Genomic DNA, 25672 nt, shown 5'->3' with positions numbered 1-25672 from the left:
AGTACAGGAGCTATTCAGCCACCTGAATATTGCCTATTTGGTTGTTGTATAGTTATTCACTAAAACCAGAGCTAGGAGAACATAATTTATAGACTCATAGATTTTGAGGTCAGAAGGGACCATTATGATCTTCTAATCTGACCACCTGCACAACGCAGGCCACAGAATCTCACCCACCCACTCCTGTAGCAAACCCCTTACCTATGTCTGAGCTATTGAAGTCCTCAGCTTGTGGTTTAAAGACTTCAAGGTGCAGAGAATCCTCCAGCAAGTGACCCATACCCCATGCTGCAGAGGTAGGCGAAAACCCCCCAGGGCCTCTGCCAATCTGCCCTGGAGGAGAATTCCTTCCCGATCCCAAATATAGCGATCAGCTAAACCCAGAGCATGTGGGCAAGACTCATCAGCAAGACAGCCAGGAAAGAATTCTCTATAGTAACTCAGATCCCACCCTATCTAGTGTCCCATCACAGGCCATTGGGCATATTTACCACTAATAGTCAAAGATCAATTAATAGCCAAAACTAGGCTATCCCATCATACCATCCCTTCCATAAACTTATCAAGCTTAGTCTTGAAGCCAGGTATGTCTTTTGCTTCCACTGCTCCCCTTGGAAGGCTATTCCAGAACTTCACTCCTCTGATGGTTGGAAACCTTAGTCTAATTTCCTGATGGCCAGTTTATATCCATTTGTTCTTGTGTCCACATTGGTACTAGGCTTAAATAATTCCTCTCCCTCCCTGGTATTTATTCCTCTGATATATTTATAGAGAGCAATCATATCTCCCCTCAACCTTCTTTTGGTTAGGCTAAACAAGCCAAGCTCTTCGAGTCTCCTTTCATAAGAGGTGTTCCATTCCTCAGATCATCCTAGTAGCCCTTCTCTGTACCTGTTCCAGTTTGAATTCATCCTTCTTAAAGATGGGAGACCAGAACTGCACACAGTATTCCAAATGAGGTCTCACCAGTGCCTTGTATAACGGTACTAACACCTCCTTATCTACTAGAAATACCTCACCTGATGCATCCCAAGACCGCATTGGCTTTTTTCACAGACATATCATATTGGTGGCTCATAGTCATCCTATGAGCAACCAATACTCCGAGGTCCTTCTTCTCCTCCGTTTCTTCCAAGTGATGCGTCTCCAGTTTATAACAAAAATTCTTGTTATTAATCCCTAAATGCATGACCTTGCACTTTTCACTATTAAATTTCATCCTATTACTATTACTCCAGTTTACTAGGTCATCCAGATCTTCCTGTAGGATATCCCAGTCCTTCTCTGTATTGGCAATACCTCCCAGCTTTGTGTCATCCGGAAACTTTATTATTACATTCCCACTTTTTGTGCCAAGGTCAGTAATAAAAAGATTAAATAAGATTGGTCCCAAAATGGATCCCTGAGGAACTCCACTAGTAACCTCCTTCCAGCCTGACAGTTCACCTTTCAGTATGACCCGTTGTAGTCTCCCCTTTAACCAGTTCCTTATCTACCTTTCAATTTTCATATTGATCTCCATCTTTTCCAATTTAGCTAATAATTCCCCATGTGGAACCGTATCAAATGCCTTACTGAAATTGAGGTCAATTAGATACATTGCATTTCCTTTATCTAAAAAAATCTGTTACCTTCTCAAAGAAGGAGGTCAGGTTGGTTTGACACGATCTACCTTTTGTAAAACCATGTTGTATTTTGTCCCAATTACCATTGACCTCAATGTCCTTAGCTACTTTCTCCTTCAAAATTTTTTCCGAGACCTTGCATACTGCAGATGTCAAAAGTAACAGGCCTATAGTTACCCAGATAACCTTTTTTCTCCTTTCTTAAAAATAAGAACTATGTTAGCAATTCTCCAGTCATACAGTAGAACCCCTGAGTTTACAGATTCATTAAAAATTCTTGCTAATGGGCTTGCAATTTCATGTACCAGTTCCTTTAATATTCTTGGATGAAGATTATCTGGGGCCCCCAATTTAATTCCATTAAGCTGTTCGAGTTTGGCTTCTACCTCAGATGTGGTAACATCTACCTCCATATCCTCATTCCCATTTGTCATCCTACCATTTTCCCTAAGCTCCTCATTAAAGACTGAGACAAAGTATTTATTTAGATATTGGGCCATGCCTAAATTATCCTTAACCTCCACGCCATCCTCAGTGTTTAGCGGTCCCACTTCTTCTTTCTTTGTTTTCTTCTTATTTATATGGCTATAAAACCTTTTACTGTTGGTTTTAATTCCCTTTGCAAGGTCCAACTCTACATGGCTTTTGACCTTTCTCACTTTATCCCTACATGTTCTGATTTCAATAAGGTAGTTTTCCTTGCTGATCCCTCCCATCTTCCACTCCTTGTAGGCTTTCTGCTTTTTTCTCAATCATCTCTCTGAGATGCTTGCTCATCCAGCTTGGTCTACAACTCCTGCCTATGAGTTTTTCCCCCTCTTTTTGTGCTCCTTTAGCTCTGCCTCATTTGCCCCTCCCTGGCTGGGTGTTCTGAGTTCCAACTAGCTATCTGGGCACTTCCCCTTCTGCCTTCTAGACTACGTGAAGATGCTCAGTACAAGAAATGGAGAGTAAAGATGAAACTTCTCCTGGAACTTGCTTGGATGCTCAGGTTAAAACACCATGACCACGGCCACCACCAGCATCTGTCCTAATCATGGAGGGCAGAGAAGGGTTTCTTAACTTTTCATCTGACCTAAACAATAGAGAAGAATGCTTTCTACACCTCCAAAAGATGCTCTAAGCAGGAGGGTGTAGAAGAAATTATCCCAGACTCCTTTGCCAAACCAAGATGTGGGGAGAGAAAAGAAGTACATCTTCCTCACAACAACATCCTCTTCCACTCAGCATGCCCTGGATTCTGCCTTTCCACCTACCCCCAGGGCCTTGCAAGTGTTGATATTTCACTAGGACACACACAGCTTATTGTGCCTTATTGCTTAATCAAGGAATGGCAATTCATATACCAAAGTCACTAATGAATTCTGGCATTTCTGTGGCACTCAGAGGTTTTTGAAATGATGATTTTGACCAAAGCACATTGAGCCCTTTCATAATACAGTTCATTTTTTTTCAGTAGTGGTCTTGAGTGAAGGCTGTATTTAAAGCTGACTCCTTGTCTGAAGAGGATATTATGGGAATATTAGTATAGTTTTGAAACTTGGGAATTCAGCACTTGAGAAAACTGCAGCAGAAATCAGCTGAATAGTTTAAACCAGTAACTAGAATGGTAACAGTCTATTAGCCCATTGAAGATTTGGTTTTCAGTGGAATTCAATTTGTAATGTCTGCTGGCAGGTGGTATAGGCTGGTTGGGAGGGATACAAAAGAGGAAAACTAATCTCTTGATCTATTAACCCATTTTCTTCTTACTTTAATAGCATATACAAATTCATATTTACCACAGGGGCATCGTTTTTCTGGCTCACTTTAGTAAGAGTATGTTTAATAGATAGTGTGATTATTCAGGTAGAGTCAAAATCATTGCCTCTGCCAAAGACATGCTAATTTACAAACCGTCCCTGCAGGATTCTGCAGGAAAAGACAACTTTTGCTGCTTTCAGCAAGCTACGGTAGGCTAGTTTGCTTAGAGAGAACAATTAAAGGAAAACTCAGTTTAAAACAACAAAAACAAAAGTTGACACTGAAATTCTTTGCTGAAGTTAAGTAATTAATAGTCTGATAAATGAATCAATTCTCTATATTTTTGACATGATAAATATGTATTGTAGCCTACAACTGACCGTGCAAACCTGAAAAAAATAACTTTAAGAATGAATATTACATAGAGCAAACCTATGCATCCTATCATACCAGGACATCCAAGATCTTTGGCTCAATAGAATTCTAAATGATGGGAGAAGAGTTGGGTTATTTTAGGCAGGCCATATTTTCAGCTTCCCAACCTGGAGAGCAGTGAAGGAAATGTTTTCCAGTTCTAAAAGGGTTCTGCTGGAATTTTGTTATTAGGCTTTTTAAAAATGCTTTGTGGTTTTTTCCATGCTGCCTCCATGCATGGGACAACTCCAGATGATGATGATGAAGAAGAAGAACTGCTGGTATAGCTGGCTCTATGCCACTCATTCCAAACTTCCCACACCAAGCACAGGGGCTCTTTGTGAGCAGGCCGGAAGTCAGGGAGTGGGGACAGAGCTGGTGTCTACTGTTTCAGTAGTCCTGAGCCAACAGCACAGCACCACAGAGAACTATTCTAGCATGTATAACTAAGAGCATGTCTTGGGCTGCTCTCAGTTACTTTTGAGGTTGATTCGGTGCATGTCTGGGCCAGGGATCAAGGGAATGGAAAGTTTGCCTTTCCACCTCACCTCCAATCTGAGATCTGTGCCAAGCAATACTGGCCACTGCTTGGATTCTGGCCAATAATTCTGTTTTGTAGTGTAGGTGAGACTTTAACCATATTTTGTAACCGGGGTAAAGCTTTGAGCAGGATAAGAAGTGTCTATACATTTTGTACAGCTCTGAGCATATTCCAGCCACTTAAAATACTTACTATTTGGTTGGGTTTTGCTCCTGCCTTGGATTGATTTAAGCAAATTGTTTATATGTAATTATGTCTTCAGTTATATTTTTGTTGACATGCTTAGGTGCTTCATCTAACAAACACCTTAACAATGAAACTGTTGTTATTGCACCAGTGTTTGATACTTTGTAAGAGTGTAAGCAATGTTGAACCTGTCCATTCCTTTTAGTCATTACTTGAAGCATCTGTGTATTAATAAAAAGGTGATACTCCCACTTATCCTGCCTAGGAAAGTAGCAAAGCTTGATACCCTCCTGCTGCAATCTTTTTTGGATGTAGAGCTGTTTGGGTCTCAGAAGTAAATGAGCTTTACTGATGCATTCCATGATCTGTCAGTACAGAGGAATCAAAAACTAAAATATGACCTGTGTTCTACCTACATTTGAGGAGAAGCATGTCATGACTACATAGTGATGACTGTGTGTAAGGCTGATCTGTTACTTCATGAACCAGGATTCCTCCCTTACAGTCGTTTTGTATTTCCTTTCTCTAAGCACTAATGCTTGAGGATTTCACAACAAAAACAGTAAATGAAACCTTCTCATAAATCCGTCCCTCAGTTTTAAGTTTTCAAGGTAATGCACTGGGGATTATCTGTGTGTTCCCTGTTGATTTTGACGGGAGTTGTATGGCTAAAGTCCTGCACACTGCTTTGAAAACATAGAGATTAGTGTCATGAAGTCCCAGTCACGGACTGCAACGGGGCAATCAACTCCTAAGATTAGAAAGACAAAGTGATCTTGTCTTGATACTGTTACAAGTGGATATGGGATTCTTCTTCACTTCTCGTGCTCACGTATTGTTTGCAGTGCTGATGCACTGTTAAACTGTTATTCTTTCCACCAGTGGCTGCATTTCAGCAATGGATGAAGTGGTTTCTGAATGTAAATAGTAAATCACTTTGTAAAATATCTGGACTATTTGGAGGTGAAAAGGGCAAATGTAAGATTATCATCATTCTGGAGATTAAAAATGAAGGTGAGTTTTAGAAAAAAGAACTTCTAGAAAGTATTCTGAACAATTTCAGTTGATATATATGGCAGGTGTGCACAATGAAGTCTTTCTTGGGAAAAAAATTAGTGAGGACAGTTCACCACGTAAAAGCAGTCCTTTTAAAATGGATCTCAGTGAGAACATTAAAATGCTTATTATTTGTTTTGTAGCTATTACATTATTCTTATGTATGGGAAATTTGCACCCTTTCTTCTCTAAAGAGTAAATTAAATTTACCAAATTTTTCAAAATATTTTATTGTGGTCACAAATAGTAAAATTAACATTACATTTATATGAGTAATAAGAAAGAGAAAAAAGTTGGTCATATGGCTCAGAAGCATACAAAATATACAGAAGCAGTGAAAAGCAATTATAAATGGCATATTAACAGAAAATAGTAAAGATTTTTTGTTTGAAATGTATGAAAGTTTAGTTTCGGAATCCATAATTTTCTAGAAACTACATAAATCTGGTGTCCGACGTGCCTGTGGTGTATATCAGAGGGCATAGCACAATGGATTTATCATCACGTGAATGAGCTTGAATCCAAAACATTGTCATGGTTTGGAGTTGAGAGAATCTCTCTGAATTTGTTGGTGACACTTTTTTATTTTGGGGCAGTACTTTCCTGAGCTTTTTTTTATTTTACCTTCCCAGATGTGCTTCCTGAGGATATTTCCCAGCAATTGTTGAATGCTTGTGGGTATACAAGAGTCATATATTAAGATGATTTTCGATTTAAATCCCATGAATTCAGGAAGAAGTTAAGAGCCTTATGTCTGGGTCTTATCCTTTCTTCCTGGCAATCCCTTGGGCTAGATTTTTATCTGTGTAAACGGTCATCTGAGGATGACTCCATTTCTTTATCTTTACCTTGGTGATAAGCAGTAGGCATTAATGGATCTTCTCTCTCCCTTCTTCTCATCTGGTTGAGAGGAGGGAGCGGACCCAGCAGCCAAAATCCTGGTGGGTCTTTTGGAGAGTGCACAGATTGTCTCCTGCTTCTTGCTAGGTGATGTGCTTCTTAGCAGCAGACCCAGGGTTTTGTATTGAAAAATGCTCCCAATAAGCATTACTTTGATTCAGACTGCTCTTTTTGCCAGAGGTGTGCCCCAAAGCCCAAATGTCAGCAATAACTGGCATTTGGTATTGGTAACAATGTCACAAAACAATGTGACATTGAGTATATGAAAAGGCCTTACGTTGTATGACTGTTCACAGGTTCTATGACTTACCCTCATCCCAAAACGGTGTGTTTTGTGCATGGTCATATGATGCAGAAAACAATAAACCACATTGCATACACACAGTTTGTGATACTACCATAGCCTGTGACCACCAAACTTTGTTTTTAATTAATGTAGAACATCAAGATCATGGACACATGTCCAGTCTAGTAACGCACTCTGCCCATCCCCCCTCTTGCTATGGCTCATTTGCACTCCAAAGCATAGCAATGACTCTCATATTAGTCCTTGATGGAAACTCCATACAGCTAAATTGAATTGTCTGCTTTTTATTACCTTTTCAGTGCTTTTGTAAAGCTCTGTTCTTCTCTTAAACGCTATATGAATTTTACCAATTCCAAACCTGAATTTTTTTCTCAGTTTCAAATTTTGGGACTATTAAGTCAGGGGAGTTGGTATCCTATAACAATCACTGAATCTCAAGTGGTTAGTTTCTAACTCTACAACAGTAAATGAACTACGTGCACTGTTGAGTAAGAGTTTTTATTCATTCCACTGACTTGCATGCAAAACTTGCTTTGGCTTCAAAGTTCCATGCATAAAAAAGTGGTACATGGCATGTATTTCTGAACAACTGTTATACCAGTCATGTAAGTTCATGAAGGAAGGAGAATGTATAGCTGTGATCAGTTTGATGAAGGCTGAATTTTATGCCAGTATTTCTGAGGAGTAATAAAAATAAAAAAAACCAATGTAGAGCAAAATCTACATTATCTGTTGGCATGTTCAAGCATGTTTTCTTAAAATTTGAAGGTTTACGTTTGCATATCAAAAAGGAACCTACTTCAAATCCTGTAATTTGATGCTTAAGAAAATCTTTCAAAAACAAATTAACACACACCACATTCACACACATTCACTTTTTATTGAAATAAGATATTTTATTTCCAGCACTGATCAATCATTCTTTTTACTATTTCCTCTTCACCTACATTAAACCACTTTTGACACTATTGATTTGTAAAACCAATATGATGTGAACACTATGTGACAGAAGTTGTTTGTTATTAAGAGAGAGAATCCCATCTCAGAGGAGCTTGTCATCCTGGAGAGACACAATCACACACAGTAATTTTACTTGTATCATAGCTCTTTCACTGTTGACTACATTTTTGACAGCTGGTTTCATGTTAAATATTAACAACACTTCGTTTATGCATGAACATCTTCAGTGGGTTACGGACCTAAAGTTCCCTCTTATGAAAGCAAAGTAGTTTTCTTTATATCACTGTCCATATCTAATTAAGAAGCAATGCAATAATGCTAAAGCAAAGCATTGCAAACAAGTATCCCAGTAAGGGAGACATTTTACTAATCCTAAAAAATGAGAAATAGTTTTAGGTTGGTAGGTCATAGTCCGAGGTCTATTATACATATATTTATGATAGTAGAGATTCTGGGCCTACTCTGGTGCTTGTTTATCACTGCGATGAGCATGATATACATATCTAGCTAAATCTGGGAGCCCATATTTTTTTGAATTTCTGATTTAAGGCGTGCATGTTCAGTCTGTTAATGCCACTGGATACTGTTGTTGAGAAACAATACATTCCTATAGCTGCTTTGGGATATCCTTGTTCAGCCTTCCTGGCTTCCATAAGGTTGGCATTAAAGAGAGACAGCTGACCCAGCTGAGTGCTCAAGTAAGAACCAGCAGAGCGGCCCACAAAGTCCATCTTACCCACCCAGATACTGTAGATATACATCCCTCCCCACAAGATTTCCCCAACCCTGATGACTCATTAGCATAAATCTCCCTCTCAATTTCCCCCCACCCCCGCCCCTGAATGAACTTCTAATTGCCATAGGGACTGTCACTACTACAAGCCTTCTCTCTCCCTTCCTCCTCTAAACTGAAGGAATTAAGCCAAGCAAAACATAATCAATAAGCAGGAGCCTTTCAACCAATTATAGCTCTCCACCTTAAAGATAATTAAAATGTGTAGCTCATGTGTCCCTTTTGAACTCTCACATTTAAGGGGATAGTGAGTAAAAAGGCACAAAAAAACCCACACAAAAAAAACAAAAAGTCCCACAGGGAGGAACCTGATTATGACATGACACCAAGGCTGAATATCTCATGACAAATTCAATAGATGACTGTTCTTATGGATCTGCTCAGGATTTCGTGGCTTCCAGGATACTGGTGAGACTATCCCAGCTGGTTTCTGAGTTAATTCTCACACAACTGATTGCACTTTGGCTGTGGTATATGAAAAAAGATTGGAGGTGGGGGAAATGGGTTGCTCCTTTGTCATAGACCAACCCTTGCCACCTTCAATTTGAGGTCAGATCACAGCTTTTCCTCAGGGAGAAAGTCCTTTTTTGGTAGTCCACTTTTGGAGGCTGATGGAACCTTAAGACTTTCAGATGGCTCTGAGTGAGAATAAAGTTCAGCCAACAGACCACTCTATTGGGGGTTTGACAGGATTAATAACAGTTTGTCTTCCTCCACTATTTATACAACGGTCCCATTTCTCTACCAGAGGCAATGGACACTAAAGGGTTATCAGGTTATTTCCCGCTATGGTTGGTTAAGTCTTTGTTTTTTCTTTTGTTGAGGAGCCTATAAACTGGTGTTTATGTATTTGGAAATGTTAATTAAGACTCTATTGCTGAATTTCATATGTTTTTAACATGTTGAAAAAATTTAGAACGATGCTTTCAGCTATAATAGACACTAGATAAATACATAAACATTTTGTTATAGGATTTGCTACATTCTATAGAATTAGTTGTAGTAAGATCCAGGAAATTTGTATGGGAGGTCAGGGAAAAACGTAACAGTGATTTGTGGGACACTATAATTGAACTATTATACTGCACACACAAAAAATCAAGGTCTCTGCTCATTAATTTTCCGCTCAGTCTGCATTTTGTTTGATTGTGTATCATAATATAACAATGGGTTTATTTTGTCATTTAAGCCAAATAAAAGATTTTAGTAGAATCAGCTTCATGTAATTTGGTAATGTTGGCTTTAAACAACCAAAAAGGACATGTTGACTCCATTAAAATACCCAAAGGGCGCATGCTGCTGATTTTTTCCCCCCACTGTGTTGTCAGTGGTCAATACAGAGAATGCAAAAGTGTCAGTTGCTTGAACATTTTTTAAGCAATTATAGCATCCAAGAGCCAGACTCGTCCTAGAGAAACATGCCAACAACTATATCATTTCCTTTCACTAAAGTGAAATTTGCTAAAATGACTAGCCTTGTTTTCTTCTAAATCCAGAAATGAAGTTGTTCAGAAAGGGGACGGACTACAAATTTGAATAAATTAACCTTACAAATTACTATAGAACTGATACTGTGGTTTAAACAAGCTGCTTTCATGTATGTAAATATTATGTCAAGTCACATTTGTCACAATTAGGGTTATTTTGTTTTAAGGAATGGGTTTTAATCTAAGATCTTGCTGCTTATAAACTTTACATAATGTATGAAGGCTTTATGCTCTGTATTACTAATCTACAAATTTAAGCCACAGAAATGTAACCTATATATGTCTATCAAATAACTCTAGTGATAAGTTGCACTGCATGGTTTATTTGCATATTTGATTGCTATATCTGTTTATTCAGAGAATTGCTTATATTTATTGCATAGTATTTAATATCATGTATTTTAACAACAACTTAGAATCAAGGTTTATAAAAGGTCATGTTGAACACTTAAACCATTTTAATATCTGAGACCAAACAGATACAAAATCTTGGCTTCCTGTGCTTTATAGAAATAGTTCTATATCTCAATGAGAGGAATAACCTAATAACTTCCATAGAAAGGGGAAGAATATACATATTTAAGCAGTGTTTTTCTGCCTAAAATTGGAACATTTTTCTAACTGTGTAAACATTGTGCTAAAAAAATCTTGTCTGGTATATCTGTAATTTTGCCCACTGTCTAGACACTACATACCAAGTTTGAAGCTGAAAGATGATTTTAGAGCTGGGGCCAAAATCAGGCTTTTATTGAAAAGTGAGGTAAAACCTTTACTTCGGAGAAGCTGCCATCCAGTTTTAAAAGCTTGGTCATCTAATCAAAGGACAGTCATATGGACAAAATTTTCAAAAGTGTTTCAGTGATTTAAGAGCCTAAATCACATTGGAACAGCAATGTGACTTAGGTCCCTAAGTCCCTTAGACACTTTTGAAAATTTTATTCTATATGAAGACCCGACTGTGCATTATATTATGAATTAGAATATTTTGTTCAGTTTTCTCAACAATTCTAAACAATTCCAGGCAATCCAAAGGGTGAAACTTCTTTGCTCAAATCGATCATTGAACAAAATGGGGCCTTGATAGAAAAGGAGGGAGAAGGGATGTTGGAAAACTAAGAGGGAAAACAGGTCTTCAGATCTCAAGCAAATATATGGTAGTGTGTGTCTGGATTTCCTGAAAGCATTTAAAAATTATGCATAACTGAGAAAACACAGCAAAGATCAAGTGAAACAGTGCACCACCTCAAAGCAACAGTGAAAGTTTTTGTCAAAAAAAGAAGCAAAAGCAGGTTTTTTAAATTTCTCTGAATTTCACATTTGAGAAAATAGGTGTCTCTACACCTTTCCCCCATTGTTCCCCTATTCCTTTGCCCAAAGAGAAAAATTTAAGCCCTGAGCCTTGTAAGCTTCATATTCCCCAGGCCATCAAAAACACTAAAACTTTTCATAAGAGGAGCTTTATACCCTGCCTTTTTGATAGGGGGAGGATTCCCTAATAGTGAATGGTCATGTAGTAACAATCTGTTTATAAACATGTCCTTATAGTACATCTCCCCATTCTCCTTCATGTGGAGGAAGACAGTGGCAAATTGAAGGAGGTGAAAAACAGCATGTGCAAGTGCATGAAAATGCAATGGCTTTCACCTTTTACAAATTCATTAAAAAATGTGATTTTTTTTTCACCCATTTCCTCCCCCTCTCCCAGTATTATACTATGTGGTTACTCTTCTGGTAACATAAGTATTATTTTAAACAATGAGCATACTATCTCATCTAAGCAATAAAAAAAACAGGTGTTTGATAATGTCTAATTGTAGACAGCTTCAGTCAGATTTAACCATACTTAACAGTGTGTGTTACAGTGAGGACTGTGTTGTATGTGATCTTAGTGGGATTCTTTTTCTTAATTTAACCCAATCTTTGAATAATTAACTAATTTTCTATCTGTCTGCCTATGTACTTATATTATCCACTCCCCATCACCATACTATCAAAGGGCTTAAAGTGAATTTATCCTTGAAATACATTCCCTACCTCATGGGGTATCTATTTTTCTTATTATGCCCAACCATCATGTAGACTTCGGATCAAGTAACTCCCTGCATAAGTCCATATTCAGATAGGGGCCAGGAACCTTAGCTAGTTTGAACTGGTAGAATTTCTTGCAGATCATTCTGTTGGAGGGGAATAAAGACCCACCAAACCTACAGACATCCTTAGTTCCATGGAGAAGTTTTATGGATCCAAAGGATGAGTTTCTCACTCTAAGTCTGGCCCCTTTATACCCTAATTCCAGATGGGGAAGGCTTCCTGAATTCAGAGGAATCAGGCTGCCTTCTGAGGACCCTCAAAGTCCTGGTGTAAGGCATGGTGGGGTGGAGCTACAGCACACAGTGCTGCAGCAATTCTATGCAGGGGTGTGGCCAATATGGTGGTCTGTGAGGGCTACCTTAACTTAGACAGGCCCCCAGAGCTATCTGAATTATGCTAGAGGTTCTCTGGTCCCCAAAGCAGGCCAGGATTGGGAGGATAAAAGGCATGTAAAGCCACCTAAGCTTTTGGGCGATGATTTCTGTGTTGAGATGTCTTGACCACCCCTGCAGCACCAAAAAGGTTTGAGACTAACCGTGCTGGAGATATCCTAAGATGTGCAGGAAACTTTTGTAGATCCCCCAGAAGCTGCAGTAACTCAGAAGCTTAATACCTCCACACTGCTCCTTGCACCCTCCCCTCGTCCCATAGCCTCTCTGGCTGTGGCAGCCACACAACCCTCTTTCTTCCACAGTGAGCTTTCTCAGTGCAGGGGGAGCACCATGCAAGGTAGTGCTGACTAAGCATCAGCTTCCATAAGGAAATCTGGGAGGAGAAGGGGAGGATACCACAGAGACTATCCATCCTTCTGACCTTATTCCTTCAGAAAGGGAGAGTACTAATCTCACAGAATGTAAGGGTAATAACTTCTGCAGGTCTTTGGGAAAGGATACCGTGTGTTAGAGCTATTTCTGCTTACTTCCTTGTAAACCAAGTGGTCCCTGGATTTGAGTCCTCACTGCTTATGCTAGTGCAGGGAGCGGCGGGGAGAAGAGGGGGAAAGGGAATGGGAGATATGGGCCTCAATTTAAGAAAATGAATATGGATTTAACTTGTTTGCATATTGCTCCTTCCTTTTGTTTATTCAAATCCTCCCCAAAACAAAAATATTTGTAAAAGTTAGATCTAGCTATTGTGAAACTGAATAGCTGGACAGACTTATGTTGCTTATTAGGGTAATAATCCATCTGTTACAGAGCAGGCTCAATTTGTAAAATTAAGTTTATAAATCGGGTAGAGAAAAGTACTTGTCTCTTTGCCACAGTAAGACTTTACTCTCTCTTTTTAGAGTTCCCATTTACAGTTACATGGGGCATTTTAAGAAAAGGATAGATCCAGGAGAAATAATTCAGTCTCTCTCTCAAATAGGCTCTAAATATAAGGATATAAGGATATAAGGTAAAGGTATAAGGATATAAAGGCCCTTATACCTTTACATTCCTATTGAGCAAATAAGCAACGGCTGCTCAGTTTCATCTGAGTTCTTCCTGTGTGTCTCTATCATCTGTACCTTGTGAAGACATTTTGATTTTTATTAATGTACTGTGGGGGGGTTTCCAGAGGACAAGCTTATATGTTTGTAGCCTTTTGTCACCACAGTGAAATTTCAAACATGGCTCTATTAGTATGCATTACAGACATCTAAATGCTTGAATAATTTTTAAAAATTAGTTCACTGCAGTATTTTTTTTAATCTGGACTGATCAAAACATCTCCCAACAATTCTTCTAACAATATTGATTGGAATAATAACTTCACATGTTGTAGAATTCCATGCTGCAGCTGAGAGGCATGTAAATACAAGCTGCTTATTTGCAAGAAGCTTCCAGATTTACAATATGATTGCTATGGAAACCACATAATGAAAACCTTATAACCATCTGTGTGGTTTGATGGATTTTGCTGCATAGCTGAGCTGTTTTTGTTTACTATTATTAAAGTGTTGAATAGAATATATTAACCCACAAACTGTGATTATCCAGGGTATTAATTAATACTGGATAATGACAGTGTCTATATCAAATAACACAACACAATCAAATACTAGCTAATAATACTGCTATTAATATAAGAACTAATGTAGGTAAGTGGTTGACTATTATCAGTTTTTTGGTGGAATGCTGACTTTATACATATTTATCTTGGAGATTACCAATTCTGTTGCAGAAATGTATTATGCAAGCTACACTTTAATACATTTTTATATTCATATAATCTGATTCTTTCTTTGGGAAGAACAAAAAGGAAGAAAAATCAATTAGACTCATGTCTAAAAGTCAGATACTGTTGTATTTGTTGTATTTGCTTTAAATCATATGTGCAGGTAGAGCCATCTGTGTTTGGGGAATAGCTCTGGCAATCTCCTGGTAGTAATTTACATATTTAACTCACAGTGCAAAATTTTAGAATTCAGCTGTGAAATCTACAGGAATTATTAATTTTTTTAATATTCGCAGTTCCTCCCTGATCTGTTACCAGAAAAAAAATCTTTTAACTTTCTAGTAGTGGAGACATGCTGTAAGTGTGTCTATATTCTAGTCTCTGGGGATCCTCAACCTATTGATGTAGGCCCAGTTGCATTTTTTTGCGACACATACGCAGCTCTTCTAGAGCTCTGGGTTTGATCAGAGCTCCTATTGATCTGGAGAGAGAAACTAGAGAGACACATCTCTTCCCAGCGTGAAGGATAGAAAGTGAGGGGCGAGAGGAAAGATTGAACTACGATTATTTTGAAAATCCCTGTGGCTCCCTGTGACACACTATCTTGATAATACAATGTACTTTTTGTCGTACTGTTTCTCCTCAATAATTGATATTGTATATACTATCTGTGCTATGCATTGCTGCAAACATTGCAACATAGTTTCTGACCAGTGCCTCTAGGCATTTGAGATTCCTGTTGATTACAAGAGGTCTCTCCCTGTTTGACATTGCTTCCAGGCCCAAAGTGCAATAAGTTGTATTTTAGGAGCTAAATGTCCTCTTTAAGCTCCCATGGCCCAAGTCTGTTGGATCTAAAGCAATATTTAATTGACATGGAGAACCACTGGGGTTCTGAAGGAACTTGGGTTCAGGCTTTCTTTTCTCCTCTTACACTTCAAATACAAGTCTAGGAAATGACCACCATTTTTAAACGATGTTTCCCTTTTTTAAAGGGAGAATTGTACTTATTTATGAACTTTGTTTGTGAACCGACAATATAGTGTTTATTTTTATAGGTACTCTGTCTTACTGTGGAAAAATTTCTCAAACCTGCACTGCTTTCCCTTTCCCTTTTTAAATTAGAGGGAAGAGAAAAATACTTACTAAAATGGAATTCTTATCACTGAACCGATAAAAAGAGTAGCAACATGGTATGAATATTCTTAATAAAAATAATTCTGCAATATTCAATATCAAAACTTATTTCTAGCAGTATATAATATGCTGTCTCTTACCTGGAATTGAGTGTTTATAGGAAGAGATAATGGATTATGGGTAGAAAAGATGACAGACAAAGGGATAATATTGCTTGTATGCCATGGGATGAGTGCCTCCTGGTGCTCTTGAGAGTATATAAGGATACTTTTGTTACATTTTTAGCATGCCCCACATGATGTAATGAAGTACTCAGTGTTGAACAAGTTTAAATATAGCAGATAGTCAGTCTCTCTCTCTCTCTCTCTTTTTTATGTGCTGTGCAGTAGCATCAGATTTACCACTTTCCATTGTTTTCTTGTTTTGTGTCCAAGTCACTGGAGAATGTCTCAACCAAACTTCTAACTAGTCAGTAGTTATTAGACAACAAAAACTACTGATTAACTGGCAGAGCAATAATACAAAGCTCCTTGAACAGTAAATCACATAACCATGGCTCCCATTATATTGTGTTTGGCAACCTATAGCCCCAGTCATGCAAGTAGCTCTGCATGTGCTTAACTTTAAGCATGTGAGTGGTCCAACAGAAATCAACAGGTCTACTCCTGTGCTTAAAGTTAAACGTGTCTATTAAGTATTTGCAGAATTGAAGTCTGAATGTATAATGTGATGCGTATGAATGAACCTATACGTTTACAAAGTTATTAATGCAAACCAGACATGATCCCATGTTCATGCTGAAACTTACCCTCCTTGCCATCATAGAATGTTATGAAATTCTTACATAATCTGCTTGTGAAGAACATTTTAAAAGCCATGACTTTTATACTCATTGTTTATTAACAAAATATCAGATTAGTAGCTGTAATGGGTCCATGGTATTTAAAAGCAAACATTCTTATTATATTAGTACGCATGTGTTAAATAGCAGCACAGAAATTGGACATGCCTAAAGTGCAGTTCTATTCTGAAAAGTGGCTGTGTCAATATAATACCTAGCGAGGGGATCTGTTGTCAGCTGTGCTGTTATAGAAACTATGATAAGGTTTTGGTTTTTAATTCATTTTACTCCTACAGAAAGAACACGGCTATGATAGAGAGAGTTAAAGTCCATTCCTTTTTATTCGTCATCAACAGAATTGTAAACTAAGGAGTTTATAGTAGTCCCTTTCTTGTACCTATATGAAGCAGAACCTGTATCTGGGAGGAGGAGGGTTCTAACTCTGTGTTGGCAAGAGAACAGGGTTGAGGGGCTCCATCAAGCTTTCTTCTCCTCCCTCCCAAACCATGGAGGAAAGCACAGTTAGTTGGTATGGTCTGAGACTGTATTAATATGGACTGTTTCCCCCACCCATGCCCAGGTTATATATAACCTCTTCCCCCGACCCACTCCTTTTAGTGGTTCCCATGATCTGCCACAGTAGGTGGAGCCACTGAAAACAGGGCAGCTATGCTCCCATTGAGCAGGCAGGAGCCAATGCAGATGCATGGCACAGCAGAGGCAAAGAGACCCCATGTCTCCTGTGGAACCCCCAACTTTTTCTAGAGGCATGGGGCAGTGACAATCAGACCCCTCTGATGTAAGAATGAATAGCAAAGCCTGAATTTTCCCTAGCCTGGAATGATAGATGTAGCCAGGGGAGGATGGGACCCCAGTTCTGATTGTTCTAGAAGCCATTGAAAGATTGCAAAGGGGGAGCCCCAAAATGGGACTTTCAAGTCACTTTTCAGAGTCAGAGATGAATTCAACCGTTCACAACTGAGTCTTTTTTAAGAGAGCTACCAGAGTGGTTAAAAATAAAAAACAATCAAGCCCTCAAACTTGTGTGGCAGTATGAAAACAGAAGAGTTTGGCTTCCAGCATTTACATTTTAGAAATATAGATAGTGTGATTGATTAACTGACGTGGGCTGTAATTCCTGTCAGTTAGCGGGTTCCTTCAGCATTTCATTTCTAATTGTCTATTTGCAGAAGAAGAAGAGAGTGCTCCTCCAAAGACTGAAGAGCCAAAGAAACTGAGCCAAGGGAGCACTAGCAATGTTTCAGGTAATTAAAATGTTTTTCTTTCTTCTGCAAATATTTCTTTACTTTTCTTTTCCAGTCTGTGCCTTTTGCTGTTGTAAACAATGTTTTCCCAGCTTCCAAAAGTTATGTTTCATCTGGGTATTTTATGGCAGTAAAACTGCTTAGCACCATTTAGGATGCATGAAAACCACTTGAGAAGGATTTATAAAGTAAGCCGATTTATACAAGGTATTCCTTCCTGAATTACTTTGTAATGACTCAATTAGCTTTCATTTCTGCACAAAGGAGATTTAGTTGCATAAATTAGCTTATCATCATTGAGGAAGTGTCACTGCTAAAGGACAGTTTATAGATACAACATGCAGTTGCTGTCAAACCTATAAGAATATAATATAGACATCTGTGTATACTTTGTGCTTGAGCAGAACAGACTTCTGCCATTCAGAGACTAACAGGGGACAAGAAGTTGCCCAGGGGACTGGCAATGTAGACATCTCTGAAAAGGTCAACTTGACACAGGCTCTGACAATCGACCCAGAGCTCTGTCTTCTTTGATAAAAATCAGATAAACTTAAGACCGCTAATTGATCTGCAGCCTGTTTAAATGTTGGCCATGCATATCTTCATTGCATATGATTATCACAGAAAGCAAATGAATTGGGTAAGAAATGCCAGGGTCCAGTGACAGCAGCAAAAAAAATTGGAAAAGGACACAAATGCCCAGGAAGGCTAAGAAGGATATTGTCTCTGCCTCAGCTTGGCAAACTGCCCTTGTGCTAATTGTCACTGGGACTGGAAAAATAACTGCATATACTATGTAAAGTCACATGGAGGGACAACTTTTCTCGACTGCAAGACATTTCCAGCTACGGTAAAAACAAGATATATCCCTGCCTCAAGGGCATGGTCCTTTTGATAAACCATCACTTTTTTGACCATAAAGTAGGGAAGACTTGCTTCTTATCAGGTCTTTACACCTCTTCACAGCTAAATGTCGGCCAACGCCAGATTTGCCGTGTCGTAACTGTGTCCTGCAGTGTAATGCAGTCTGGGGTCGCCTTCCTCCATCATATATACTGCACATCACTCTTCCAGTGCTGTCAGGGAAAGGGTGGATAAGGAGTGTGTGTTCAGGAAGTAGCTTTGCAGTACTCTTCCTACTGCAACATGTGGAGAGGAAACAGGGGGCCTGATTTCCTGACCCATACAGGAAAGCAGGAACAGGTTTCAGTAAAATGTTTTGGTTTCCTTTTCTTGGAAAGGAAATGAGGACTAGGTCATCAGATGTTGCTGGCATTGTGATCTACTAAAAATCATGCATAAAACAACATGACTCAATGAAACCTTAGTGTTAACAGTCATTTAGACATGCCAATAATTATAATACTGGATAGGGTCAATCCAATTATGAAGTGAGCAACAGATGTTTGTTATTCTCGTAAATATTTCAGCTCAAAGAAACTTTACTTTGATAACATCCTCTAGTGTAACCAAAATATTAGCACTTTAGTTTATGAACACAGCAGTCCCAATTTTTATGAGAACAGCTCTATAAATCTAACTAGGGTTCATACAGTATCCTTGAAATAAAGCGCCATCATAATTCTCCCCAGACATGAAATTCATTTCAAGTAATAGTTTTAACACCTGAGCGTAGCACTGAGCTCTGTTCTTCCCTAAACAATTAAATATATGACACAAGAAGTTTGTTTGCCGTGTAGGGCAGTGAGTTGACAAGGGCATTTCTGTCTTTCCAGGCATCATATCATATGTACTTCTAACTTATTCAAAAATGTCTGATGTTTTCCCAACAAATAATACACACAGAATACGGTACCTAAATCTCAATCAGTCTCAAGCACTACAAGAAAAACTATATCTTCCTTACCATCAGTAACTCATCTTCTGCACTTAACTAATTTTTCCTCTAATTATCTGATAGAGTGAATAGGTATATATTATGGAGAGATGCTAGATTTCCATTATGAACTCAGCTTGGTCACACATGCTTCTTAACTTTTCCAGAACTAAACCATTCAATCTGTAATTGAACCTAAGGGATCTTCTGTCAGGCTAGAATTTTTCTAGTAAATTTGAAGCAACTCAGATAAAGAATTTTTGAAATATGAGGGCAAAAAATTGAAAATCTCTTATCTTGAAAGCTTTTCTAGCATTTTTTGGCCTCATCTTAACTCCCAAGCAATTTGTCTACAAACTCTAAATTTGTATAATCTGCTGATTTTGATGAAGACTGGTGCCTTTAACTAGTTTTGCATTATTGGTAGAGTGATTTAATTGTCAAAACCAGTTTTCACATCCATTATTGGTTTCATAAACTTAATAAACTGTGTGTTGCCTTGATGTAGATAGCTGTGATTGTGGAGTGCTAGGGACCGAGAGAAGTGGCAGAGTGAGAATTCAACCAGATGCTGGATTGAAGAGAGGAGGCTGAAAGGACAGAGCTGTGGTGGGAGAAATGCGGGGCAGTGGAAATATAGAAAAGAAACTGGACTCATCTTGTGGTTGACCCCTGCTCCCCAAATAAATCCAGTAAAATTATTTTACCATGCTTCTTTTTTTATCTTATAATTCTCTTTCCCTGATGTGCATAGCAAGAGTGAAAGAAAGGGCCCAGGAAGAAGGAAGCTATGTGCATTCTTGTACATTCTGCAGGAACATCAGAACAACTGAAAACCAAGAGATGGTTTGTGTCCTCAAACAACACACACTATCACAGCAGAGGGTCTGAAAAGTGAGAAGGAAACTAGCTGGATAACCATATCTTACTCTTGTTAAGACTAATTGTACCCTACTGTGCTATTTATTTTGAATGTCCCCTGTCTTTACCTCACTAGAGCTGACTACAGTACACATGCTATTTCTAAAGACCATAAACAGTGATCCCCAAAAGGGCAGAATTTTTGCATCTCTTCATCAAAAGAAACCACATTCCAGACTGTCCCATGGGACAACACCCCAAATGTTGATGGTGCTGTCATGCTATGAGAGATAGCCTAGACATATGTAGTAGTAGTTTTATCTGGTGCTGTGACGTCTTAAGAGCCAGAATAAAGTAACTTATACATCAGAGTTGCAGTATGCCTATATATCACAGTCATTTATGTACAAAGCCAAGGCACTATAAATGAGAAAAAAATGCTGGAGTTCCTTCTTCCCACAGGGAAACTAGCCAGATAAAGTGGGATTAGTAGATTTAAGATACTCAACTGCAGGCTCTGCTAACTTCTTAAAGATTTAATCAACCCCCCCTTTACAACAGGATGAAAAATGTCTGTCTTATGTAGAGTGGGAGGTCAGTGGAGATGAGGGCAGTGTTAAATTTATTTTAATGACTTGATGTGTGCATTTCTATACTTTCTAATGTTAATGTTTTTAAAAGGTGTAATCTTACTCTGAATTTCCAGGCTTTCTAAGCTTTCTCTTTGAAACTACTATGTTGTGCTCATAAAGCTTTTTTCCTTAAGTATCTAGTTATTTATAACCCTAAATCCAGTTTAACAAAGTTTAAGGTTATGTGTGTGTGTTTGCATAGTGTGTGTGTAATATATTTGCCAAATTTTTGCCCATGGCAACCCACCTTTTATTTCTTCAATCACAGACATAAGGCATAAGTAGCTCTTCTCTAGTTTATTTGAAGGCAGATCAGAGGTTTGAACCCTTCCATAGTCAGTAAAATCTATGTTGAGCCAGAAGAGCTGATTTATTATGCAGAATGCATTTACAACAATAAGAGATTTCGGAGTAGCAGCCGTGTTAGTCTGTATCCGCAAAAAGAACTGGAGTACTTGTGACACCTTAGAGACTAACAAATTTATTTGAACATAAGCTTTCGTGGGCTACAGCCCACTTCATTGGATGCACAGACTGGAACATACAGCAAGAAGATATTTATACATACAGTGAACATGAAAAGGTGGAAGTAGCCATACCAACTGTAAGAGGCCAATCAATTGAGATGAGCAGGAGAAAATAAACTTTTGAAGTGATAATTGAGATGACCCAATTGACCCATAGAAGGTGTGAGGATAATTAACATGGGGAAATAGATTCAATTAGTGTAATGGCCCAACCATTCCCAGTCTCTGTTCAAACCTAAGTTAATTGTATCTAATTTGCATAGTGATGGTCACATATACTCCACCCTATATCGGAAACCTACTGACCGCTATACTTACCTACATGCCTCCAGCATCCATCCAGGACATACCACATAATCCATTGTCTACAGCCAAGCTCTAAGATACAACCGCATTTGCTCCAGTCCCTCAGACAGAGACAAACACCTACAAGATCTCTATCAAGCATTCTTAAAACTACAATACCCACCTGCTGAAGTGAAAAAACAGATTGACAGAGCCAGAAGAGTACCCAGAAGTCACCTATTACAGGACAGGCCCAACAAAGAATAACAGAACGCCACTAGCCGTCACCTTCAGCCCCCAACTAAAACCTCTCCAGCGCATCATCAAAGATCTACAACCTATCCTGAAAGATGATCCCTCACTCTCACAGATCTTGGGAGACAGACCAGTCCTTGCTTACAGACAGCCCCCGAACCTGAAGCAAATACCAGCAACCGCACACCATACAACATAAACACTAACCCAGGAACCTATCCTTGCAACAAAGCCCAATGCCAGATCTGTCCACATATCTGTTCAAGTGACACCATCATAGGACCTAATCATATCAGCCACGCCATCAGGGGCTCATTCACCTGCACATCTACCAATGTGATATATGCCATCATGTGCCAGCAATGCCTCTCTGCCATATACATTGGCCAAACCGGACAGTCTCTATGCAAAAGAATAAATGGACACAAATCTGACATCAGGAATCATAACATGCAAAAATCAGTGGGAGAACATTTCAACCTCTCTAACCACTCAGGGACAGACTTGAAGGTGGCAGTTTTACAACAAAAAAACTTCAAAAACAGACTCCAAAGAGTGACTGCTGAACTTGAATTAATATGCAAATTAGATACCATTAACTTAGGTTTGAATAGAGACTGGGAATGGTTGGGCCATTGAATCTATTTCCCCATGTTAAGTATCCTCACACCTGCTATAGGTCATCTCGATTATCAGTTCAAAAGTTTTTTTTCTCCTGCTGATGATAGCTCATCTCAGTTGATTGGCCTCTTACAGTTGGTATGGCTACTTCCACCTTTTCATGTTCTCTGTATGTATAAATATCTTCTTGCTGTATGTTCCAGTCTATGCATCCGATGAAGTGGCTGTAGCCCACGAAAGCTTATGCTCAAATAAATTTGTTAGTCTCTAAGGTGCCACAAGTACTCCTGTTCTTTTTACAACAATAACTTTTTCATAGGTTTTTTTTCTGATACCTTCCATATTTTTGGTATTACGAGCATTAAGACAAAATGAGTAATAAATTGCCAGTAGCTTACAGCATGCAAATAATCTCCAGGTTAATCACAACTACCACCATATCTAAAAGATCCCAGAATCTATCTCAAACCCAAACTACTCAAACTCAAACTTGCAATGTATCCTGAAGGCTAGCAAACTTAGCTCCTGGACCAGCAAGGTCCATCCATCCATTACTGACCACAGATGATCACAGCTACTTAATGAGGACATTGTGGGAGGGGGGAAGTCTCTAAAGTGGCCAGGACCCACAGCCATGTATGGCTTTGGCTGTTAAAACTAAGCATTAATTTGAATTTGGAAGCAAAAAAGGAAATCTTTGTAGCAGGACAATACGTTAGACATCTAAGTATGATGCTCTTAACATATCTAGTACCACTGAGAAAGTGGGCTGCAATGAATCCCCTGGGTGGTCTTCAAGGAAAGCTCCAAGTATAGAGCATTATTGTAGTCTAATCTAGACATGAGAGGGGCACAGATAACAGCGGTCAGGTGTAGACCTGAGAGAATATATTGCAAATCTAGCCAGTGGCAAGTGGTGGCGGGGGGAGGAACCACAACCACAACACTCTTGCTTACGGCTGCTACCTGGGGAAATAGAGATCCAGAATGACCCCTGATTGTGGATATCCTTGGCAAAGTATACTTTATTAGCAAGAGCAATTTCTCCAGCAGCTTCCCCTACCCACTAGCACTACCACCTCCTTGTCTGACATGCGCGTTAGCCATCTAGCCTTCCTTTAGGCCTTATCTCTGTCTGAAATCAGGGAAGTAGGAAGGCTGCGTTATCTGGATCTGACAAAGAGTTAGTTCTCATCAGCACATAAGACAAAAATGTCTGTGTCCTCCATCAGCCCTGGAAAAATAGGTCTGACAACGAAACTTTGAGGAACCCTTCACAAGGGAGTTTTGAAAACTGTTGGGCAATTGCTTATCAAACAATTGTCCTAGAATGTGAGCTGCCTAACTTTGTATTTCCCCACCACAATCATCCATCCTTACCAAAAGCAGCTCAGCCACTCCTTATGATCAATAGTATCAAAGGCAGCTGATAGATACAAAATGTACACCCGGTCCTGCATCCCTTGTTCACATGAGTAAAGGCGACAGGGTCAGGCCTTCTGCATAAGATAGATGCTCTCTTTATTTTAGCAATATTTATAGACGGAGTATATAGCATTTTTAAGGAATTAGATAGTTCATCTTTAAGGTACAGTACAATGGTGAAAACACTGGTTTCATAATTGAGATGTGAGAAAATGAGAGCATATCAGTAACCCATGAATGTAATGTTACTGATATCAGGAACATATGCACCCCCCACCCCTGCCCATTGGTACATATGCTCCTGATGTCAAATAACTGATCTGTTTTCATGTCTTTAAAGTGTATAAAAAGTGGGAACAGAGAGTCAGCATCATTTCCTAACTCTCTGCCAAATTCTTTTTCACCAGGGTCACCTGGCTTTCTTTTATCCACTTCTCCAAATAAAGGCAAAAGGCACAAGATGGTCCTCTCTCATTTCTGAAATCAGGCCAGAGCTCAGAATTTAGCATAGGTCTGTAAGCTAGGGGCTGAGCAATAGAAGTTTTTATATGTATTTTAGAATGCAATGTGAGTTTGTTACAAGATCCCTCGCTGCACCTTTCTGTGTGGTGCAGGCACTGTAAACAATACTAGCTCCATCTTTTAATGAAGCCTGCTTTGCTTGAAACATATTGCTTCTTAGGATATGTCCATACTTATTATACAAGTGTGACTATGCACATACTTAATCAGACACACTTGTGGTCATAGCGGAGCAAGGAGATTCCAGTTGTTAATTTTTCACGTCCAGATTTCCCATCTGGAATTTACACACTACTGTGCGTGAGAGAATAAAGTAACTTAACAAATGTACACTGCCTCTTTTTTTTTATTTATAATTTTTCATCCCCCTGGCCTACCAATTACTGTCTGAACCAAGTGGCTCACTGGGGTAAACAGCTCTCTTCTTATGTAGATTTCGCATATGAGAGCACAGAGCCATGGTTGGTCTTTGGGTAACATCATCGAGTAGCGATTAGCTTATTTTAAAATGCATCTTTTCCAGTGTTGCCAAGTCATTAGTTCAGTTGCATTTACACTCAGAGGCTTAATGAAATACTCGTGATGCTCATCGAGGGAGAGATGTATCTCACGCGCTGTGGGATCTCTTCTCCTGTCGATGTGCCCCATGTAACTCCCATTAATGTTAATAGGAATTCCACCAGGCTCCTCAATGGGAAGAAGAAACCCCAGAGGGATAAGTGTCATGTGTGAGAAATCATAATTCACATTTATGTAACTGAAGAACTAAAAGTTTTATTTGGTATATTAAAAAAAGACAATTGCAACAAACCTCCTCAGCCAGAGCTTCAGTTTGCTTTAATAAAAATTGTACTGGACATTATGTTCAATCAAGTAGCTGAAATAATTACAAGATTAAAATATGGTAGCAGAGATACAATGTTCATTTTATCATCTTACACTATTGAGTGAGTTTTAGATTCAGTGAATAATAAATTGACCGACGAGCTTGTTAGGGCCAAAACTTAGACCTTGCAAAAACTTTCAAACGCATTCAATCTCCTCCAGATGCCATACTGTCTAAACATCAACATTTAAAATATAAACCACTTTATTACTAAGGTTTTTTTAAATTGTATCTATATTTTGGTGCGATCATAGCAGAATTTGTGTGCTGCTAGCCTGAGTGCCCTCTAGTGCTATGTGATAGAAGTTAACCAAT

General features: G+C 38.8%; 1 protein-coding gene across 2 annotated transcripts in view; it reads left to right on the top strand.

The window, feature by feature from the left end:
* The window catches only part of SKAP2 (src kinase associated phosphoprotein 2), a 152295-nt gene that overhangs the window by 112459 nt on the left and 14164 nt on the right, over positions 1–25672 (top strand). For both annotated transcript variants that reach the window (XM_039525721.1, XM_039525722.1), the window contains one exon: positions 17432–17506. In XM_039525721.1, the coding sequence (XP_039381655.1) occupies positions 17432–17506 (75 nt within the window). The remainder of the gene's footprint in view (positions 1–17431; positions 17507–25672) is intronic.

The sequence above is a fragment of the Mauremys reevesii genome, linkage group 2 (assembly GCF_016161935.1).
Source record: "Mauremys reevesii isolate NIE-2019 linkage group 2, ASM1616193v1, whole genome shotgun sequence".
In the NCBI taxonomy this organism is placed as follows: Eukaryota; Metazoa; Chordata; order Testudines; family Geoemydidae; genus Mauremys; species Mauremys reevesii.
Note: the sequence above shows the minus strand (reverse complement) of the source record. Positions and strands in the feature narration are given on the sequence as shown.